Source organism: Neoarius graeffei, chromosome 21 (genome assembly GCF_027579695.1).
Source record: "Neoarius graeffei isolate fNeoGra1 chromosome 21, fNeoGra1.pri, whole genome shotgun sequence".
NCBI classification, from domain to species: Eukaryota; Metazoa; Chordata; class Actinopteri; order Siluriformes; family Ariidae; genus Neoarius; species Neoarius graeffei.
In genome coordinates, this window is record NC_083589.1 from 11,484,654 (window position 1) to 11,502,029 (window position 17,376).

Sequence of the window (17,376 nt, forward strand, 5' to 3'; positions counted from 1 at the left end):
GCCATGGCTTCATGGTGTGCATTCACCATGGTATTGTTTTTTTCAATAAACTTATGCACAATTACATTTATTTCCATCCAGAGTTGCATTCATTTTTCCCTGAGATCTTGTACTGACTACAGAAGAGTTGAATCACAATGTAAAAGTCTTCTCCAGCATCCCAAAGAGACTCAGTAGGGTTAAGGTCAGGACTCTGTGGGGGTTAATTAATGTGTAAAATGATTCCTCATGCTCCCTGAACCACTGTTTCACAGTCTGAGCCCTAATTTTATTCCCATGCTACTGTGGCGGCCTCAGCTGAGTTTCACGCCTGGATGACCAGTCTTCCTGGTTGGCCATGCATTCTGCTAGCTCAGCAGTAGATGATGCATTGACATCCCTCCTGAGGGTGTCAATGAGGGTTGTAGGAGGGTGTCCCCGATTTCTGTGGCCATGGAGGGGTTCCCAAAGCAGAAACTCTCCCACGGGCATATCTTTATGCCTAAAGCAATGGCCAGCGAGTCCAAGTCTCCGCCAGGCCACTTTGAGATTTTTGGTAAAGTACCATAAAGTTCCTCGTTTGGCACGAAGCTCTGCCAACTGATGTCAAGGGCTGTACGGAGCATCCGAGTATAGGCACTATCGAGTGATCTTTCAAGGGTCGATGTTAATGACCAGCACTCACAGAGTAGCACAGACTCCACAGTTGCCACAAAGAGCCTGATCTTAAGCTCACGGGAGACACTAGATTTCCAAAGTCTAAGTCATTTAACGCTTTCCAGGCAAGAGCCTTTCTCACCTTAATATCCTGGTCGGTGGAATTAACCCATGAGCCGAGATACTTAAAATCATTAACCTCCTCAATTGTCCTACCATCGTTTTGTAAACAGAGGCCCAGGAAATGACACACCACGCAACATCACCTTGGTGGTCTTGTCATTGAGAGCTAGGCCGATACGGTTGCATTCCCTCTCGACACTGTACAGCAATCTTTGTGCCCGATTTGACATCGTTAGATAGCAGTGCAATGTCGTCAGCAGAGTCCAAGTCAGTGATGTTCTTTTCCAGGTATCTGTGCGAACGCCTGGGAGTTATTGTAAAGCCAAATTCATGCTCCTGTCCATCAATGGCTTTTCGAAGAGCATAATCAAGGGCTATCACAAAGGGGTAAGGGGCTAGTGTGTCGCCCTGCAGGATACCAGCAGAGATTTCAAAATCTCTAGTCTCATCATCAGGGGTCATCACCTTTGCTCGGGTACCAGTGTACATCGCGTCAATTGCTCTTAGAAGCCTTGGGGGAATTCCATAAGCCTTGAGGATCTTTATCATTTTACCCCAATGGATTGAATCAAAGGCTTTCCTGAAATCCAGAAACGTAAGAACAACGGATAAGTTGTTCTTTCTGGCCTCCTCAAAAATTCTCCGCAGAGCCAAGATGTGACTTATTGTAGAGCTATTTTCCTGGAATCCATTTTGATTTTTCCGAAGGTGAGGGTCGATATGGTCGCGGATACGGTTGAGAATCATACGGTTATAAATCTTTGCAATGACACAGGTTAAACTAATACCTCGGTAGTTATCAGTGTTTGATAAGTTTCCCGATTTTGGAACTGGATAGATGTTTGAAAGGGACCACTGTTGCGGTTTACCTCCAGACACAAGCGCTTGGTTACAAAAGTCCAGTATAATGTCATCAAGATCACAGTGCTTCACGACTTCTGGAGGAATATTGTTTGGTCCAGCGCTCTTTCCTTCCTTAAGAGAATTCTTGACACTGATGTACTCTTCGATTGTGAATGGGCCATCGTCAGTGTCTGTCTAGGTTGTCTATAACAATGGGGATGTCTTCATCGGGGTCATCCACAGGTGGTGCATTCCCAAGCAAATTCTTGAAATGAGAGCCAAGTGGCTACCCTCTCTGGATTTGCCCCGGCCACATGACCATGCAACGATTTCTTCTTGCTGCCACTTATTTCATTTATGACTTCCCATGCCTTGCTATACTGCCTATTAGCATTTGCGGACTCCACCCTTTTCGCCATCTCCTCTAGGTCTTCAGTTTGCAAGCGATCATACACTTCATACAAGGATTTCCTGGCGAGGTCCAGACCGTTCCTAGTCTTCAAGGCTAGTAGAAAACCTCTCAGCCTGGATCTTATGAAGCCTGTCTCTGGCCATTACGACCTCAGGATGCATAGATTTTAGTGGCTTTTTCAACTTCATCTTTTGAGGAATACAGACTTTGGCAGCCTCATGATTGGCATCAATAAGTTTTTGGTACCTTTATAGTAGGATCAACATCTTCCAGATAGTGAAAGCGATTTCTAACTTGAACACTATACTGTTCCTGCATTGCCGCGAAATCCGAAAGGGATTTCCAATCGTAGCGTGCCATCAGGGAAGAAAAACCCCACTGATGTGAACCTGGTCATTCAGTACATTTCAGGTCGTCAGCTGACTTCATTTTATTGCCCAATAATGTTGCTGAGTCTCAACCTGATCAACTGAACCGACCCCAGATCATCACACTGCCTCCAGAGGCTTGTACAGTGGATACTATGCATGATGGGACATCGCTTCATGAGCTTCCTTTCTTACCCTGACATGCCCATCACTCAGGAATAGGGTCAGTCTGAACTCATCAGACCACATGACCTTTCTCCGGTGCTCCAGAGTCTAATCTTTAGGCTCCCAAGCAAACTGAAGCCTTTTTAGTCTCGCTAATGAGTGGTTTTCTTATTTAGACAGCTCCCAATCCTGCGAGTTCTTGTCCCACTGTGAGTGTGGAAATGATCTTACTTTCACTATTAAACATAGCTGTGAGTTCTCCTGTCCATCTTTTTTAAAATAAATTATTTGAGTTCAAGCCTTTTAGTGATCTCTGATCATGGTCAGTTAGGATGGGGTTTTTTTTTTCCTCCCTGACCACAATTCTTCCATGAAGTTGACGGTGCATCACGAGCCTTCCAGGTTTTAATGTGTTGTACAGTTCTTAACCCAATTCCAGTCATTTCAGTAATCTCTTCAGATGTTTTCTTTGCTTGATTTCAGGACAATAATTTGACTCTTCTGAAACACAGGAACATCTTTTCCATGACCTCTAGAAACATCTTTTGACACGTTTGTTTAAGAAATGAGAAGCTACTCACTGCATCAATTCGGGTTTAAAAATCATGTTAATCACTGCAGTAATTATCCAATCATACACTCTTAAATATTTGTTTGTTTTAATCCAAATGGTGACCTTTTTATTTATTTAAGCCAGGTGGTGTATAAAGAGTAGACTCAACTTTCTTTTGCTCAGATTGATTTTATTATACTGATTTGTATGAAAGAGTTTTAACATTTTAAAGCTTAGTGGATTTTAAACCAGATATCAGATGGTTATCAGCTGATCCCTGAGGTTTCAGTATTGGTATTGGAAAAGGGAACATGGTATCACGCCATCTCTAATAAAAATAATTTTCCCTGAATTTTGGGTGTCAAATTCTGCTACATGCCAGTACGTTTTCACCAGAACCTGACTGTGGAGGGACATTTCAGCAACATAAAGACCCCGAATATTTACCCCTTTTTTAATTTTTTAAAAAATATTTATTTTAAATCTGTACTGTATCTGTGTGAATCTCCTCTAACCTCACTTCCACTAACACACCCCCTCTCACCCCCCAGCTCTGTACCCAGGGTGACGCCAGCCAAGTGATCGGTCCTTTGACAGAAGGTCAGAGGAGAAACGTAGCCGTGGTTAATTCACTCTACCACCTGCAACAGTCTCTGACTAAAGTGAGTACCATACACTCTGATCACAAGGATCTATAAATCACTCTGCTTGGATGTGGTGGTGTATGTAGACATTTTAAGGTGCAGGATTAGATGAGATGTTTTTACAATTTGCTTTATTTAATTAATGTATGTAATAATTATGAAAACAATGATTAAATATATAAATATAATTCACTTGAAATGATGGCTTAAATTGTAGATGTTGAAATTGAGCAGTAAAAATAATTTAAGATTTTTTTTTGTAACTGTCTGATCATTTGATTAAATTGTATCAATTTGATAAACTTGTTTGATTACATTTTGAAAATCCATGAAAGGTTTGGGTGGGAGTGGTTTTTTTTTTTTTTTTTTTTTTTTTAATGAGTAATCTGTTGGAGTGTTGATCATAAATTAAATATACTTAAAAGAAGACTATCAGCTTTTTCCTTATGATTTTTAAACCAAGTTGGAGGATGGTAAGGAGAGTAAGTTCAATAAATATTAATGCAATTACTGACCTGTTGTTGTTACTGTTTTGAAATTTCCATTAGTTTTTATTTTTTCATCTTTCGGTGTCGTTCCCCCCCCGTTTAGTTTTAGGTTTACAAGTGCACAAGTAGTCTTATTTTTATTTTGAGGAATTGACTTGTTTTAATTTAGTGTTAATTTTAGTTTTTCAGATATTGCACATGGAGCATCTTCTTCTTTGGAGTTTTATGGGAGCTGGCATAGATTACTGCCACCTTCTGGAACTAGTCTGTTACTGTCTTAACAGGGAAAACAAAATGGAACGAAAACAGCGAAATGAAAACAGAGCTGATTTTTATCTGTAATCCTATTTCAGTTTAGTTCTTTTTGCATTGTTCACTGTAGTTTTTATTTAATTTTGGGTTGTTTATTTCAGTAACTAATTTATTTATTTTTTGAACTGCTCGTTTTAGTTTTAATTTTCATTAACTATATTAACCCTGGTGGCACGGTGGTGTAGTGGTTAGCGCTGTCGCCTCACAGCAAGAAGGTCCGGGTTCGAGCCCCGTGGCCGGCGAGAGCCTTTCTGTGTGGAGTTTGCATGTTCTCCCCGTGTCTGCGTGGGTTTCCTCCGGGCGCTCCGGTTTCCCCCACAGTCCAAAGACATGTAGGTTAGGTTAACTGGTAACTCTAAATTGACCGTAGGTGTGAATGTGAGTGTGAATGGTTGTCTGTGTCTATGTGTCAGCCCTGTGATGACCTGGCGACTTGTCCAGGGTGTACCCCGCCTTTCGCCCGTAGTCAGCTGGGATAGGCTCCAGCTTGCCTGTGACCCTGTAGAAGGATAAAGCAGCTAGAGATAATGAGATGAGATATTAACCCTGTTACTGACGAACCCTTTTCATGTGTGTTCAGGTAATATCCATACTTCCTTCCTTCCCTCCGGCTGCAGAGCAAGTACTTACAGCATCTTTAGAGGTAATATTGCAATGACATGACATTTGTAGTTATAATTTAACTTCACATACAACTTGCTATACATTTTAATGGTATATTTGAATTAATGTTGATGCCTGCGTTAAATGTCTTGTATCTCTTGCACTCGAGGGTGTTGTGTACTTGAATACATTGAAATCATGTGTAACACTGAAAGTGTTCAGCACATGGTCATTACTGATTTACTAGAGATGTATTTCTGTGAGGAAGTGTGATTGGGACTGCAGCATTGGTGGGCTGCTGCATACCATAACCTGTGCAGTTAGCAGCAGTCGGCCGTTGTGTAGCAATAGAGTACAGCGAGCTACTGGTACCTGCATGGAGCAGGCAGAGGAAGTAAATCTGTGCACAAGCAGTTGTGACTTAACTGTTGAACAAACTATAAAAGAACATCATCAGTTTGGTGATGTAGTGATGATCACACATCCATGCAGTATCTCCTCAGCAGTAGCGATGTACATCACTGACACCAATACGATGTGATGCAAAAAAATAGCAGAGATGCCAACACTGACAAATGTAAAAGAGTAACATCTCTGAGCGCAGCGAGGCTTCCTATTAGGCTGGGGGCCACTGAAGCCCCCAGAAACCAAATTTCAGGGAAGCTCAGAGATGCAATCCATGCCATTTTGAGCTACTTCTTGAGGAAAATAAATGCAGGATTTACTGTACAGTATAAGCTCAGTTACCCAAACTCTCTGGGGGGAAAAGGTTTGGCTAACTAAGAGGATGTTCAGATAAAAGGGATTCAGATAACTGAGCTTGTCCTGTTTCAGTTGTTTCATCATGATCAACAACAAAAGCCAGAGTAAAAGACAAAAGATTTATGTCTAGGTCTTTCAAGAACAACAAAATTAATACTGTATTTACTTCCTGAACTGGGAACCAGTCTAATACTGGACTTAACGAGACCGTCAGTGACTGCGTAGCTCACTCCGGCCCTGTCTAGTCCAGAAGGAACGATCTAAAGTGGGCCACCTCGTGCAGTTCTACTTTCAAATATTTGAGCTGGACTAGTTGAGAGTAGAACTGCGCAAGGTGGCCCACTTTAGATCGTTCCTTCTGGGCTGGAGTGGGTAGAAGTTATATGCACCCTTGGTACCCCTACCTTCATGCCAGAAAGAATCAGAGTTGGTGAAGAATTGAGGGAGAAGAAGCAATTTGTGTGGAAACTGCTCGTTAGGGCTTAATTACTCCATATCTTCATTATTAATTGCAGTTATACAAATTTGGGTAGAAGCTACATGCACCCCAGGCAGACCTACCTTCCTGCCAGAAAGAATAAAAATCAGTGAAGAATTGAGAGAGAAGTGATTTTCATGAAATGTGGACGGATGACGCACAACACATGATGGCATAAACTCATCGCCTGTCAGTCAGATGAGCTAATAGTGGAACAGATAATAGAAAAATCGTGCAAATTGTGATATACAAGCACCAAATTTGGCATGTTGATTCTTTTTGAGGTGTCAAGTTTATTTGTATAGCGCTTTTAACATATGTATAATTATACATAAACATTGTCGCAAAGCAGCTTTACAGAATTTGAACGACTTAAAACATGAGCTAATTTTGTCCCTAATCTATCCCCAATGAGCAAGCCTGTGGCGACGGTGGCAAGGAAAAACTTCCTCAGGTGCTTGTCAGATCTGCCCGATTGGCCACTTGAAAATCCAAGATGGTGGCCATTTTTGAAAATGGCCACCAAAACAAGCTTTCAAAGTTGATTTTTCCCATAGTAAAGCATGTACCTGATCGATGTGAATGATCTTTGTGTCTATTTATACGTTTTCCAGGATGCTAAATTCATTTTTCCTACTCTCAGTAGCCTTGTCATATTGTATATGGCACCAATTAGCCCCTTAAGTAAAATAAGAAGGCACACATTGAAAATAAACTTTAATTAAAACTTTCAATCAAATGAACAGATATAGAACTTTTAATATCAATTGATGATGATACTGTAAATATTCAGCAGACAGAAAAATGATACGGAACCCTTAATACTGAAGTTATTGTCCTGCCAAAACATAAAAGTACAAAATACTTGCGTACTGCAGTGCAAAGGAAAGTCATACTAGCCGAGGTTGTCCGTAATAATAAGTACAATACAATAATATGTACAATACAGTCAACCATAATGCATGAATGTAGTTGTCAAAAATTGTCTTTGGCATATGCTGCTTGTGAATACCGACCAAAGCAAGAAATAAACATCTTGATAATGTCAGTAGCTCTGCATAATGTTCACAACTGGATGTAGCTGGCTGTTCCTGTACCAATTATCAATACTTCTACTGCTGACATGCACAGCTGCAGAGTGCAGTGCAGGAGAGCCCTGAACGAGAGCATTTGCATCTCTGGTTGCAGCCTTTCTTGCAAGAACACTTGGTCAACTCCTGACAGCTTGCTGCAATTGGTGGAAGAGTAGTCCAACAGACTTGCCATGTCTCTCCATTCTGAGTCCAACCCCAGTCAGCAGAACTGACAAATTCTGGGTTGGTTACAGTTGCTTGACCCCAGATGATCCCAGCCTGGTAGGCAGCACGTTTTGCATGTTCCTTAAGGGCTCCACTGGTTGGTGGGATCACATCATAGGACCTCTGCTTTCGGGCAAAGAGATCCAGCCTTGCCTCAACACCAGAGACTGCACTTGATTTGTCATACATGAGGACAACAAAGTTCTCCAACTTTTGCAGGTCGTCTTCAGAAACTTCTGTTGGACACTTGCTGAGTTTTTTGAAGGTTTCAGAAACCTCACCACAGGCATCCCATGTTAGCCATGCAGATTTCTTTCCCCTCCTGTGAAAAGATGAGACATCACAGCTTATGAATGCATGGAAGTACAGGATCCTGCTGGTTTTCTCTGGTCCAGTTGCAGAGACTACCTCATGGACTGGTATCCATCAAGCACTTGCTCCTTAGCCAAAAGCTATCCACATATTTTGAAGACCAAGCCTCTGTAGGGATGGCAGTGTAGATACTGCTATGACAACCACATCAGTGTCATTGGCTTTGATGAGTGTTTTGCTGCCCTCTAGCACTGTATCTCTGGTATGCACAAATTATACGTGTGCAGCTTCTTCATGACAGCATGGAGCCACAACATCCAATGACCTGTTTTTGTTTGTTGCTGATGGCATCTTCTCCTTTTGTCACAATTGCCGTGCTTGCAGTTTTAGCCTCATACATTTTCTCTGCGAGAAAGTGAAAGAGTTCAGCCTTGTTGTCATCCTGCAGAAAGCTACTCCAGTTGTCGGGGGGGTTGCTGCTTCCAGTCACTCTTCTTCTGATCCCTGGACCTCTTTTTGATCTGGTTTCAGACTTCAGAATGGACTTCTTGTACGTGTCAAACACGATATCCACCCTCTTGTGTTTTGGTTCCAAATGATTCCACTTTGGGAACTATGACTTCTTTGGCATACTCATTCAATGTCTTTGAACTACATCTTGGTCTGTCAAGTTATACTTGCGGATGTGGTGTTTTGAAGCCATTCTGATGAGCAGGGCTCAGGGTTGATCCTTTTATCACCCTGTATCATGGACACTTTCCTGTATGGGATACAACTAGGTTCATGCATGTTTGCCCTACACCTAGCCTGATAGTTCATCCAATGTCGTTCAAGTCCCGTGCAATTTGTACGCCATCCAGATAACTGTTTAACCCCATTATCCTTGGCTCGGCTCTCTCACGCTGGCACATCCTGTCAATTCAGGTGCGGTTGCTTAACTGATTCATGGGATAGATTAAGCAACATTTGGGACACCTAAGAATGAGACTTGCTCCTCCTTAGCAGACATCAAACCCCATGCTGAATTTCACAGCAGTAATGGTCACCAGTGTGCCCTGGTAGTGCCTGACAATCACTCCTTTAGGACAGTGGCTTCATGGTGACATTGATTTCATGCACTTTGAATTCGGAGCCAGACATACTCCATCACATACAGAGGCCCTCTGTGTGATACCTTCACCTAGTTTAGCCTGTGAGCCAACACGGGTACCAGGGTGTGGCCGTTGCCATGCACTAGCAACTTCTTGGAACCATAGGTGAGATTTAGGTAAGTAGTGAGGACCAGTGCCAGGAGTCCATCCGGAGGATGTGGCTGACAGCTGAAACAAAGGTACTACCTCTACTACTACACCCCATTACTAAAATATTGCTATATACAATAATTAGAAATTACCCTAATGCAAGAAGTGGAAAAATTAGTGAAACACTTATCAGGCAATCTGAAATGTAGGAAAAGACCCATCAAATACCCAAAAAACAGTGAAAATATTTACTTGATTCTTCTAAAACTAGGAAAATTAGATTCAGCATGCAAGAATCCATTGAATTTGACACGAAGATCACTGAAATTGGCCAAACACGTCATTCTATGGGCAAAACCATTCTTGATGGAGGAATTTGTGCACCATCTTGAAAAATGGCCGCCATCTTGAATTTTCAAATGGCCAATCGGGTAGATTGGTTTAATAGACTCTAGGGAACATTTATTCCAAATTTGGTGCTTGTATCAAGTTTTGCAAAATTGCTTTTATCTGTCCCACTATAATGAAGTCAGTACTGAAAGATGGCCATCTATACAACATTTAATTAAACAGAGCATGCTGAAGTTACTCAGATAATTTGTTGTATGTAGCTGACTTTGCTTTCTCCAGTGGACTTCTGTTGTATGACTCTTCTTCACACCTGACACTAGTTTGTGAGAGAAATCGAAAGTTTCAGTTCTGGAACACAACCGACAAAGACAGTTTGCTTCCAGGAAGACGACTACGCATCACTACTGTGTCTTTCTGAGCACTGTATTTAACACGTGCTGTGATTGGCCGAGAGCATGAATTAGGTCACCTCTCGGCCAATCACAGCGCAGCTAACATAAGGATATGGAAATTCCTGGAATTATCCGAATCAGTGTAAACAATGGCACGTGAAACAGTCTGAACGCTGAAAATATGTCGATTCGATCGATACACGGGCAAAACCGGTTGAAAAGCGTATTATTTTCAGGTCTACACGTAGCACCGTAATTGTGCTTCAAATCTGTAGCTGCTACGCCCAAATCATGTATGTTGCCATCTCTGGAATAGGATGTTATGCAATTCAATATGGTAGCTCTTTCTCTACCATGATGCTCGACCTCAAAGAGGGTCTGCTGCAAGAATGGACTTCTTTTCTTTTGAAACCCTGTTGATGCTATGGTGAGGGAGCCATTGCAAAAGCCCCACCTCCAACTTGTGTGAGACTTGATGAGAATTGGTCAATGACAGCAGTGAAAATGAGCACGCACTTGAGAAACATTTTAGAGAGGAAGAAATCTATCTAAATATAAAATTATTGGTCAAAATGTCTTGGTGTTTTATGCACGTACATGCAACATGAATTACGGCGCTCGGTAAACAGTGCCTGCCTGGTTTTTTTTTTTTGCTTATTAAAAACCAAATGACAGACACGTTTGTGAATTTCATTAAATTTAGTGTACTGTAGTGTGCTAAAGGCAAGAGTAAGCAGATATTTACTAACTAAAGTTACTTCGCATACCCCAATCAGGAAACACTGGTGGTGTAGGTTTGGTTTCGCTGGCTTTGTCTCCTGCACCAAGTTCTCATAGCTCTTACTGCAGTCCTATATATGCTATATTTTACTGAATTCCCACCCTAAAAACAGGAAAAAAAACAGTGAGTCCAAGATCCTCTTGCATCTCGCAAGTACTGTAGTGTCCTGTTCCAACGGAGACTGCGGTTTATTTCACATCAAACAAAGTGAACAGTGATGCAACATCTGCACGAGTTGTTCAAAATACTGATCATTAAATTTTGGCAATAGTGCGGATGACGAAATACTCGACCTGGTCAGCACCATGCAGCAAACTGGGCAGTCGCTGTCTCCCAGTTATGGTCTGCCACTGTTGCTGAGCTGTTTTCCGCAGTTTTCTTTGTGAAAACTCCGTAATTTAGCTGCGATCTGTTGGTGTTTTGCTCACTCATACCTGGCTTGAGGGCTCCACCATTTTTGCACGAGTTACCTATTAATATTAATTACACATCACTCATCCAATCAGCACGGGATACCACACACACTCATCCAGTCAGCGCGGATTACCCTTCTCTGACAGCAGCTGAGAACTCTGGTCAAGTTCAGGGCCATGGGCTTGTAATGGACTGTATTGATTACCTGCTCAAAGGCTAAAAAACACATGCATGTTGATTCTAGCTTTATACTGTTGGTCTAAATTGTAAGCGTTGCGGCGACGGTTTAATGTGTACCGTAGCGGCATGTCACTAAGCACATCGGTCAATAAATCAAGCATAACAGGGCCGCTACACTATGACGCTTTAAGGGAAACCCTGATCTCAGTAGAAAGTTCAGGAATAAAAATCTCTAGCATTGATAGACAAAATGTACGTATTTAAATAATTTTAAATGAAATAAATCTGTAATGAGGGGAATCTGTGAAATTGATTTTATAGCCAGAGATGCCATGCAGAAAAACAGTCTCGCAGTATTTTGCTCATGAAGATGGACAAAGAAGCCAGTCAGAGGACACAGTTCCACTTGAGTCTCCGACAGAAACCTGCACTGAACTTCAAACGGGTGGTGTTTTTATTTCTTACATTTGTCTTTTATTTATGTACTTTTCAGGCAGTGCAGGCTCTAATGGACAGTGCAGTCCATCCGCTGTTGACGTCTGTTACAGACTCTGTGGAAGCCATTCTCCTGACCATGCACCAGGAAGACTTCTCCAGGTAAATAACGCCCACCCCCGGGGGAGCGGGGCTTTATGGAAGAGTGGCCAGAAAAAAGCCATCGCTTAAGAAAACACGTTTGGAGTTTGCCCAACAGTATGTGGCAGACTCCCCAGACACATGGAAGAAGATTCTCTGGTCAAATGAGTTTTAATATTAAAGGAACAGTCCACCGTACTTCCATAATGAAATATGCTCTTATCTGAATTGAGACGAGCTGCTCCGTACCTCTCTGAGCTTTGCGCGACCTCCCAGTCAGTCAGACGCAGTCAGACGCGCTGTCACTCCTGTTAGCAATGTAGCTAGGCTCAGTATGGCCAATGGTATTTTTTGGGGCTGTAGTTAGATGCGACCAAACTCTTCCGCGTTTTTCCTGTTTACATAGGTTTATATGACCAGTGATATGAAACAAGTTCAGTTACACAAATTGAAACGTAGCGATTTTCTATGCTATGGAAAGTCTGCACTATAATGACAGGCGTACTAACACCTTCTGCGCGCTTCGGCAGCACATTGATATCTGAGCTCCGTATCAATGCGCTGCCAAAGCGCGCAGAAGGTGTTAGTATGCCTGTCATTATAGTGCGGACTTTCCATAGCATAGAAAATCGCTATGTTTCAATTTGTGTAACTGAACTTGTTTCATATCACTGGTCATATAAACCTATGTAAACAGGAAAAACGCGGAAGAGTTTGGTCGCATCTAACTACAGCCCCAAAAAATACCATTGGCCATACTGAGCCTAGCTACATTGCTAACAGGAGTGACAGCGCGTCTGACTGACTGACTGGGAGGTCGCGCAAAGCTCGGAGAGGTACGGAGCAGCTCGTCTCAATTCAGATAAGAGCATATTTCATTATGGAAGTACGGTGGACTGTTCCTTTAAGACACCGACTGGTCAATCAGTAAGTACAGAGACTGCAGGGATGATTCTTATTGCTGCCCTAAATGAACTGAGGGGTATCTGTGTGGCAGGGGGGGTATCAAGGGGGGGGGCATTGATACTCCCCTGCCACACAGATAACCCTCAGTTCATTCAGGGCAGCAATAAGAATCATCCCTGCAGTCTCTGTACTTACTGATTGACCAGTCGGAGTCTTGATATTAAAATTTATTTATTAGAGAGACAGTATTTCACAGCAGAATTGAATGTCTTATTCTCGTAGTGTTTGCAAAAGTATTCATCCCCCTTGGTGTTTATCCTGTTTTGTCACATTACAAGCTGAAATTAAAATGGATTTTTGGAGGGTTAGCACCATTTGATTTACACAACATGCCTACCACTTTAAAAGGTACACATTTTTTTTGTGTGTGAGATGCAAACAATAATTAAGATGGAAGAAACAGAAATCTGGAGTGTGCATAGGTATTCACCCCCTTTCGTATGAAACCCCTAAATAAGAGCTGCTCCAACCAATTCACTTCATAAGTCAGAGTTAGTTGATTTAAGATCCGCATGTTTGCACCCAGTGTCGCATGATCGGTCACATGATGTCTGCGTAAATCAGCCTGTTCTGGAAGGACCCTGACTCTGCAACACTACTAAGCAAGCAACATGAGAACCAAGGAGCCTCCAAACAGGTCAGAGACAAAGTTGTGGAGAAGTATATATCAGGGTTGGGTTATAAAAAATATCCCAAACTTTGAATATCCCACGGAGCACCATTAAATCCATTATACCAAAATGGAAAGAATATGGCACCACTATAAACCTGACGAGAAGGCCGCCCACCAAAACTCACAGACTGGGCAAGGAGGGCATTAATTAGAGATGCAACAAAGACACCAAAGGTAATACTGAAGGAGCTGCAAAGATCCACAGTGGAGATAGGAGTATCTGTCCATAGGACCACTTTAAGCCACAGAGCAGGGCTTTATGGAAGAGTGGCCAGAAAAAAAGCCATTGCTTAAGAAAACACATTTGGAGTTTGCCCAACAGCATGTGGCAGACTCCCCAGACACATGGAAGAAGATTCTCTGGTCAAATGAGACTAAAATATCTTTTTGGCCATCATGGGAAATGCCATGTGTTGCGCAAACCCAACATCCTGAGAACACCATTCCTACAGTGGAGCATGGTGGTGGCAGCAGCATGCTGTGGGGATGTTTTTCATCTGCAGGGACAGGAAAGCTGGTCAGGACTGAAGGAAGGATGGATGGCACTAAATACAGGGCAATTCTGGAGGAAAAGCTGTTTGAGTCAGCCAGAGGTTTGAGACTGGGACGAAGGTTCATGTTCCAGCAGGACAATGACCCTAAAGATACTGCTAAAGCTACAGTGAAGTGGTTTAAAGGGAAACATTTTAAATGTCTTAGAATGGCCTAATCAATGGCCAGACCTCAATCCAATTAAGAATCTGTGGCATAACTTGACTGCTGTAAACCAATGCAACCCATCTAACTTGAAGATCTACAAAGTATTGACTTAGGGTGAGGTGGTTGTGGATACCTATGCACACTCCAAATTTTTTTTCTCCTCTTCTTTTCTTTCGTCTTATTGTTTGTCACAATAAAAAAAATCAGTGTGCACCTTTAAAGTGGTACGCATGTTGTGTAAATCAAATGGTGCTAAGCCCCCCCCCCCCCCCCCCCCCCCCAAAAAAAAAATCCATTTTAATTCTAGCTTGGAATGTAACAAAATAGGACAAACACCAAGAGGAATGAATACTTTTGCAAGACACTGTATTTACTAATACTCTGTGTGATTTCAGCACAGCCTCTATATTAACTAGCTTCGATATAGAACATTTTAATACATTCCATATATAGAACGTAGGATGTTCAGGGATAAGTGAGTATAGCTCGCTATAGTTAGATAATATTGTTGGTCGTTGAGAATCTGATTAAGATGTTTGCATTTCAGATGAGTTTTATTGGTTAAGAAAGCAGAGCATTTCTGATCAGGGGATACACAAGTCTGATTTTTTTTTTTTTTTTTTTCTCTGCTTATGCCACACCAATTTAATTAGTTGGTTCTTGGATTTTTTTCAGGAAAAATATGAAGCGAGCGAAATAAAATTTAAAAAATGCTCTGATGGTAAAATTAGCAGTGGAAATAGAGGGCTTTCATAATAATGAAACAAAACAAAGACAATACATTATTGTTACACATTTCATATGGCTCTTTTAATAGCTTATCTTATTTCCACCCATATGCATTAAGGATAATTGAAAAAAGTCTGAAACAACAGTCTTCATTCAAACTCATTTTTCTGTCACGAAAACAGTTATCACAGCAACGGGTGACTAATAGCATTAGAACGACAAGATTGCGCTGTTTCACCAGATATGCGGACGGTAGCCTATGTGACAAACTCCGCGATCAATTTAACCGAGATGAATATTCATCAACGTGCAGTTAGGTGAATCGGGCTAGAGTAAGAGCAGATTTTTTATTTTTGCATAAGAAACAGGAGGTGTGTTGCGTGAGGGCATGAGAGGGCAGTCATACGTGTGTGTCTCATGCTCACTACGTAACAGTCGGCAGCCCTGCTCAAGAGGGATGCTACCCAGAAAAAATGAACAAGGGAATAAACCCAGTAGGCCTACAGTAAATTTGTCATGTATTGTCCTTGTAGGCAGGGCTAGCTCTGGCTGCACGTCTTTTATCAGGCAAACCAGTAAACAGATGGGCTAAATAAACGATTGAATTACAGTCAATCAAACATCTACAATGCACAGAAAAAAAGATTTGACCAGGAGTAGGCTACTTCTGATGGCTAAATACTTCGAATGATTTTTTTGTTTGCCCCTCACATCAATCAGTTAAATATATAAATCAAACCCACCTCCACAGAGTTGTTGTCCAAGTTGGCACATCGCAGGGTAACAAGCTCACGGCATCTTGAGTACAACTGTGCAAAGTTTCCCCCCCTTGAATTTCGACACACCCAGGGCCGCATTAACCCTTGCCGAGGCCCTGGGCAGACACACCCCTGAGGCCCCACCCCTGCCTGTTGTCAACTGCGCTCAGCAAATTCACCCCCTCAGACGTGCCTGTCTAGACACAGAAACTTAAATAATGACAGTGGCACAATTAGAAATACTATTGAACAATAAAACTTTATATCCATCAACACCTATTTAATCGAGAAAAAGCAATGGTGAACTAGGCAATTGCATGGTGAAAAAATCCATCAGACATCACAGATAAGTCTGGTTAACTAAAGTTTAAGCCTCAAGAAACCTTTGAATGAGTGAGTCAATGAACAACATGTCAAGAACATAACCTAGGCCTACAACAGTTTCTTTAGTATTCAGAACAAGAACATTCATTTGGTATATAACCGTTCGTTTTCATTTTGGAATCCAGGCGACTTTTAACTTGTGAAAACAAAGAGCCATAACAAAGAAAATATCTTGCTTCTCAGAAATAAATCTCAAAATGTTAGGCTATGTGAAACATTTCATCCTTTCACACACGTAATGTCCCAAACAGCAGTGGCACACAGCTTTGCGCATTCAGTTTGACAGCCATGGGTCAACTTACAAGGGCACTTTCCTACTTTTCTGGAAAGCGACGTCGTTAATTAAATCATCGAACTCAAGCTGGCGTAGCGTGTGAAGACATGGTGGACAGTGATCATATTGACAATGACGGGTGATTTATGCGACGGGACAAGGTGGGCTTCCTTACGGGTGGCGAAATGCATCAAAAATGTTATCAATATCATTAAAACTTCTGAAAATATCGTTTCATATTTTCCGATCTCGCTACCTCCGAGGCCCCCTAGTGGCCGAGGCCCTGGGCAGCTGCCCATGAAGCCCATTAGGATAACGCGTCCTTGGACACACCTGTCAAAGATTTTATGCTTCTGTTTGCTGAATATCCTAACAATCACAAACACAGGCTTTGCAGGATTCCCTTCCACAGGCATGTTTCTTCTACAAGTCTTTATCTAAAGTGAAAGGGGCGATTTGATTGGTTTTCGACGTCACGTGACTTCAACCTGCAGTCTTCAGTATTTTGAACCATCAGCCACAATGTTTTTCTGTTGGTGGGAGTTTGATTTCGATTTTTTTTTTCTTTTCATTTTGCATTTTCTTCAAGCGGCGATTCCGAGAACCAACTAATTGAGTTGGTGTGGCCTTACATGTAGAGAGAAAATAGTGTCTCGTTCTGGATTTTGCACATGAAGATTGACAAATGTGCAAAACAGGTTTTAATGCCTATGAGGCATAGCAGTGTGTATTTGCAGATACTGTTCTCCAGGTGTGTGAATTGCATTTGCCGTCCACAAATCCTTTGTAACGTTGACTCTGAAGTCATGTGTGTAATAATTATTATTATTATTATTATTATTATTATTATTATTATTATTAGCATTTTCCTGACTCCATAGAGTTTCCCCAGTCTGAAAGAAGAACTCCTATTTCCCTTGCTCACTGAAAAAAAGCTTGATTAGCATAAAAGGTTCCAAGT

The 17,376-nt window shown here is 41.7% G+C and overlaps 1 protein-coding gene across 2 annotated transcripts in view; it reads left to right on the plus strand.

Annotated features, from left to right (window-relative positions):
- Positions 1-17,376, plus strand: part of cog5 (component of oligomeric golgi complex 5) — a 76,765-nt gene that overhangs the window by 42,248 nt on the left and 17,141 nt on the right. For both annotated transcript variants that reach the window (XM_060903863.1, XM_060903864.1), the window contains 3 exons: positions 3,652-3,762; positions 5,125-5,187; positions 11,850-11,953. In XM_060903863.1, coding sequence (XP_060759846.1) covers positions 3,652-3,762; positions 5,125-5,187; positions 11,850-11,953 — 278 coding nt within the window. The remainder of the gene's footprint in view (positions 1-3,651; positions 3,763-5,124; positions 5,188-11,849; positions 11,954-17,376) is intronic.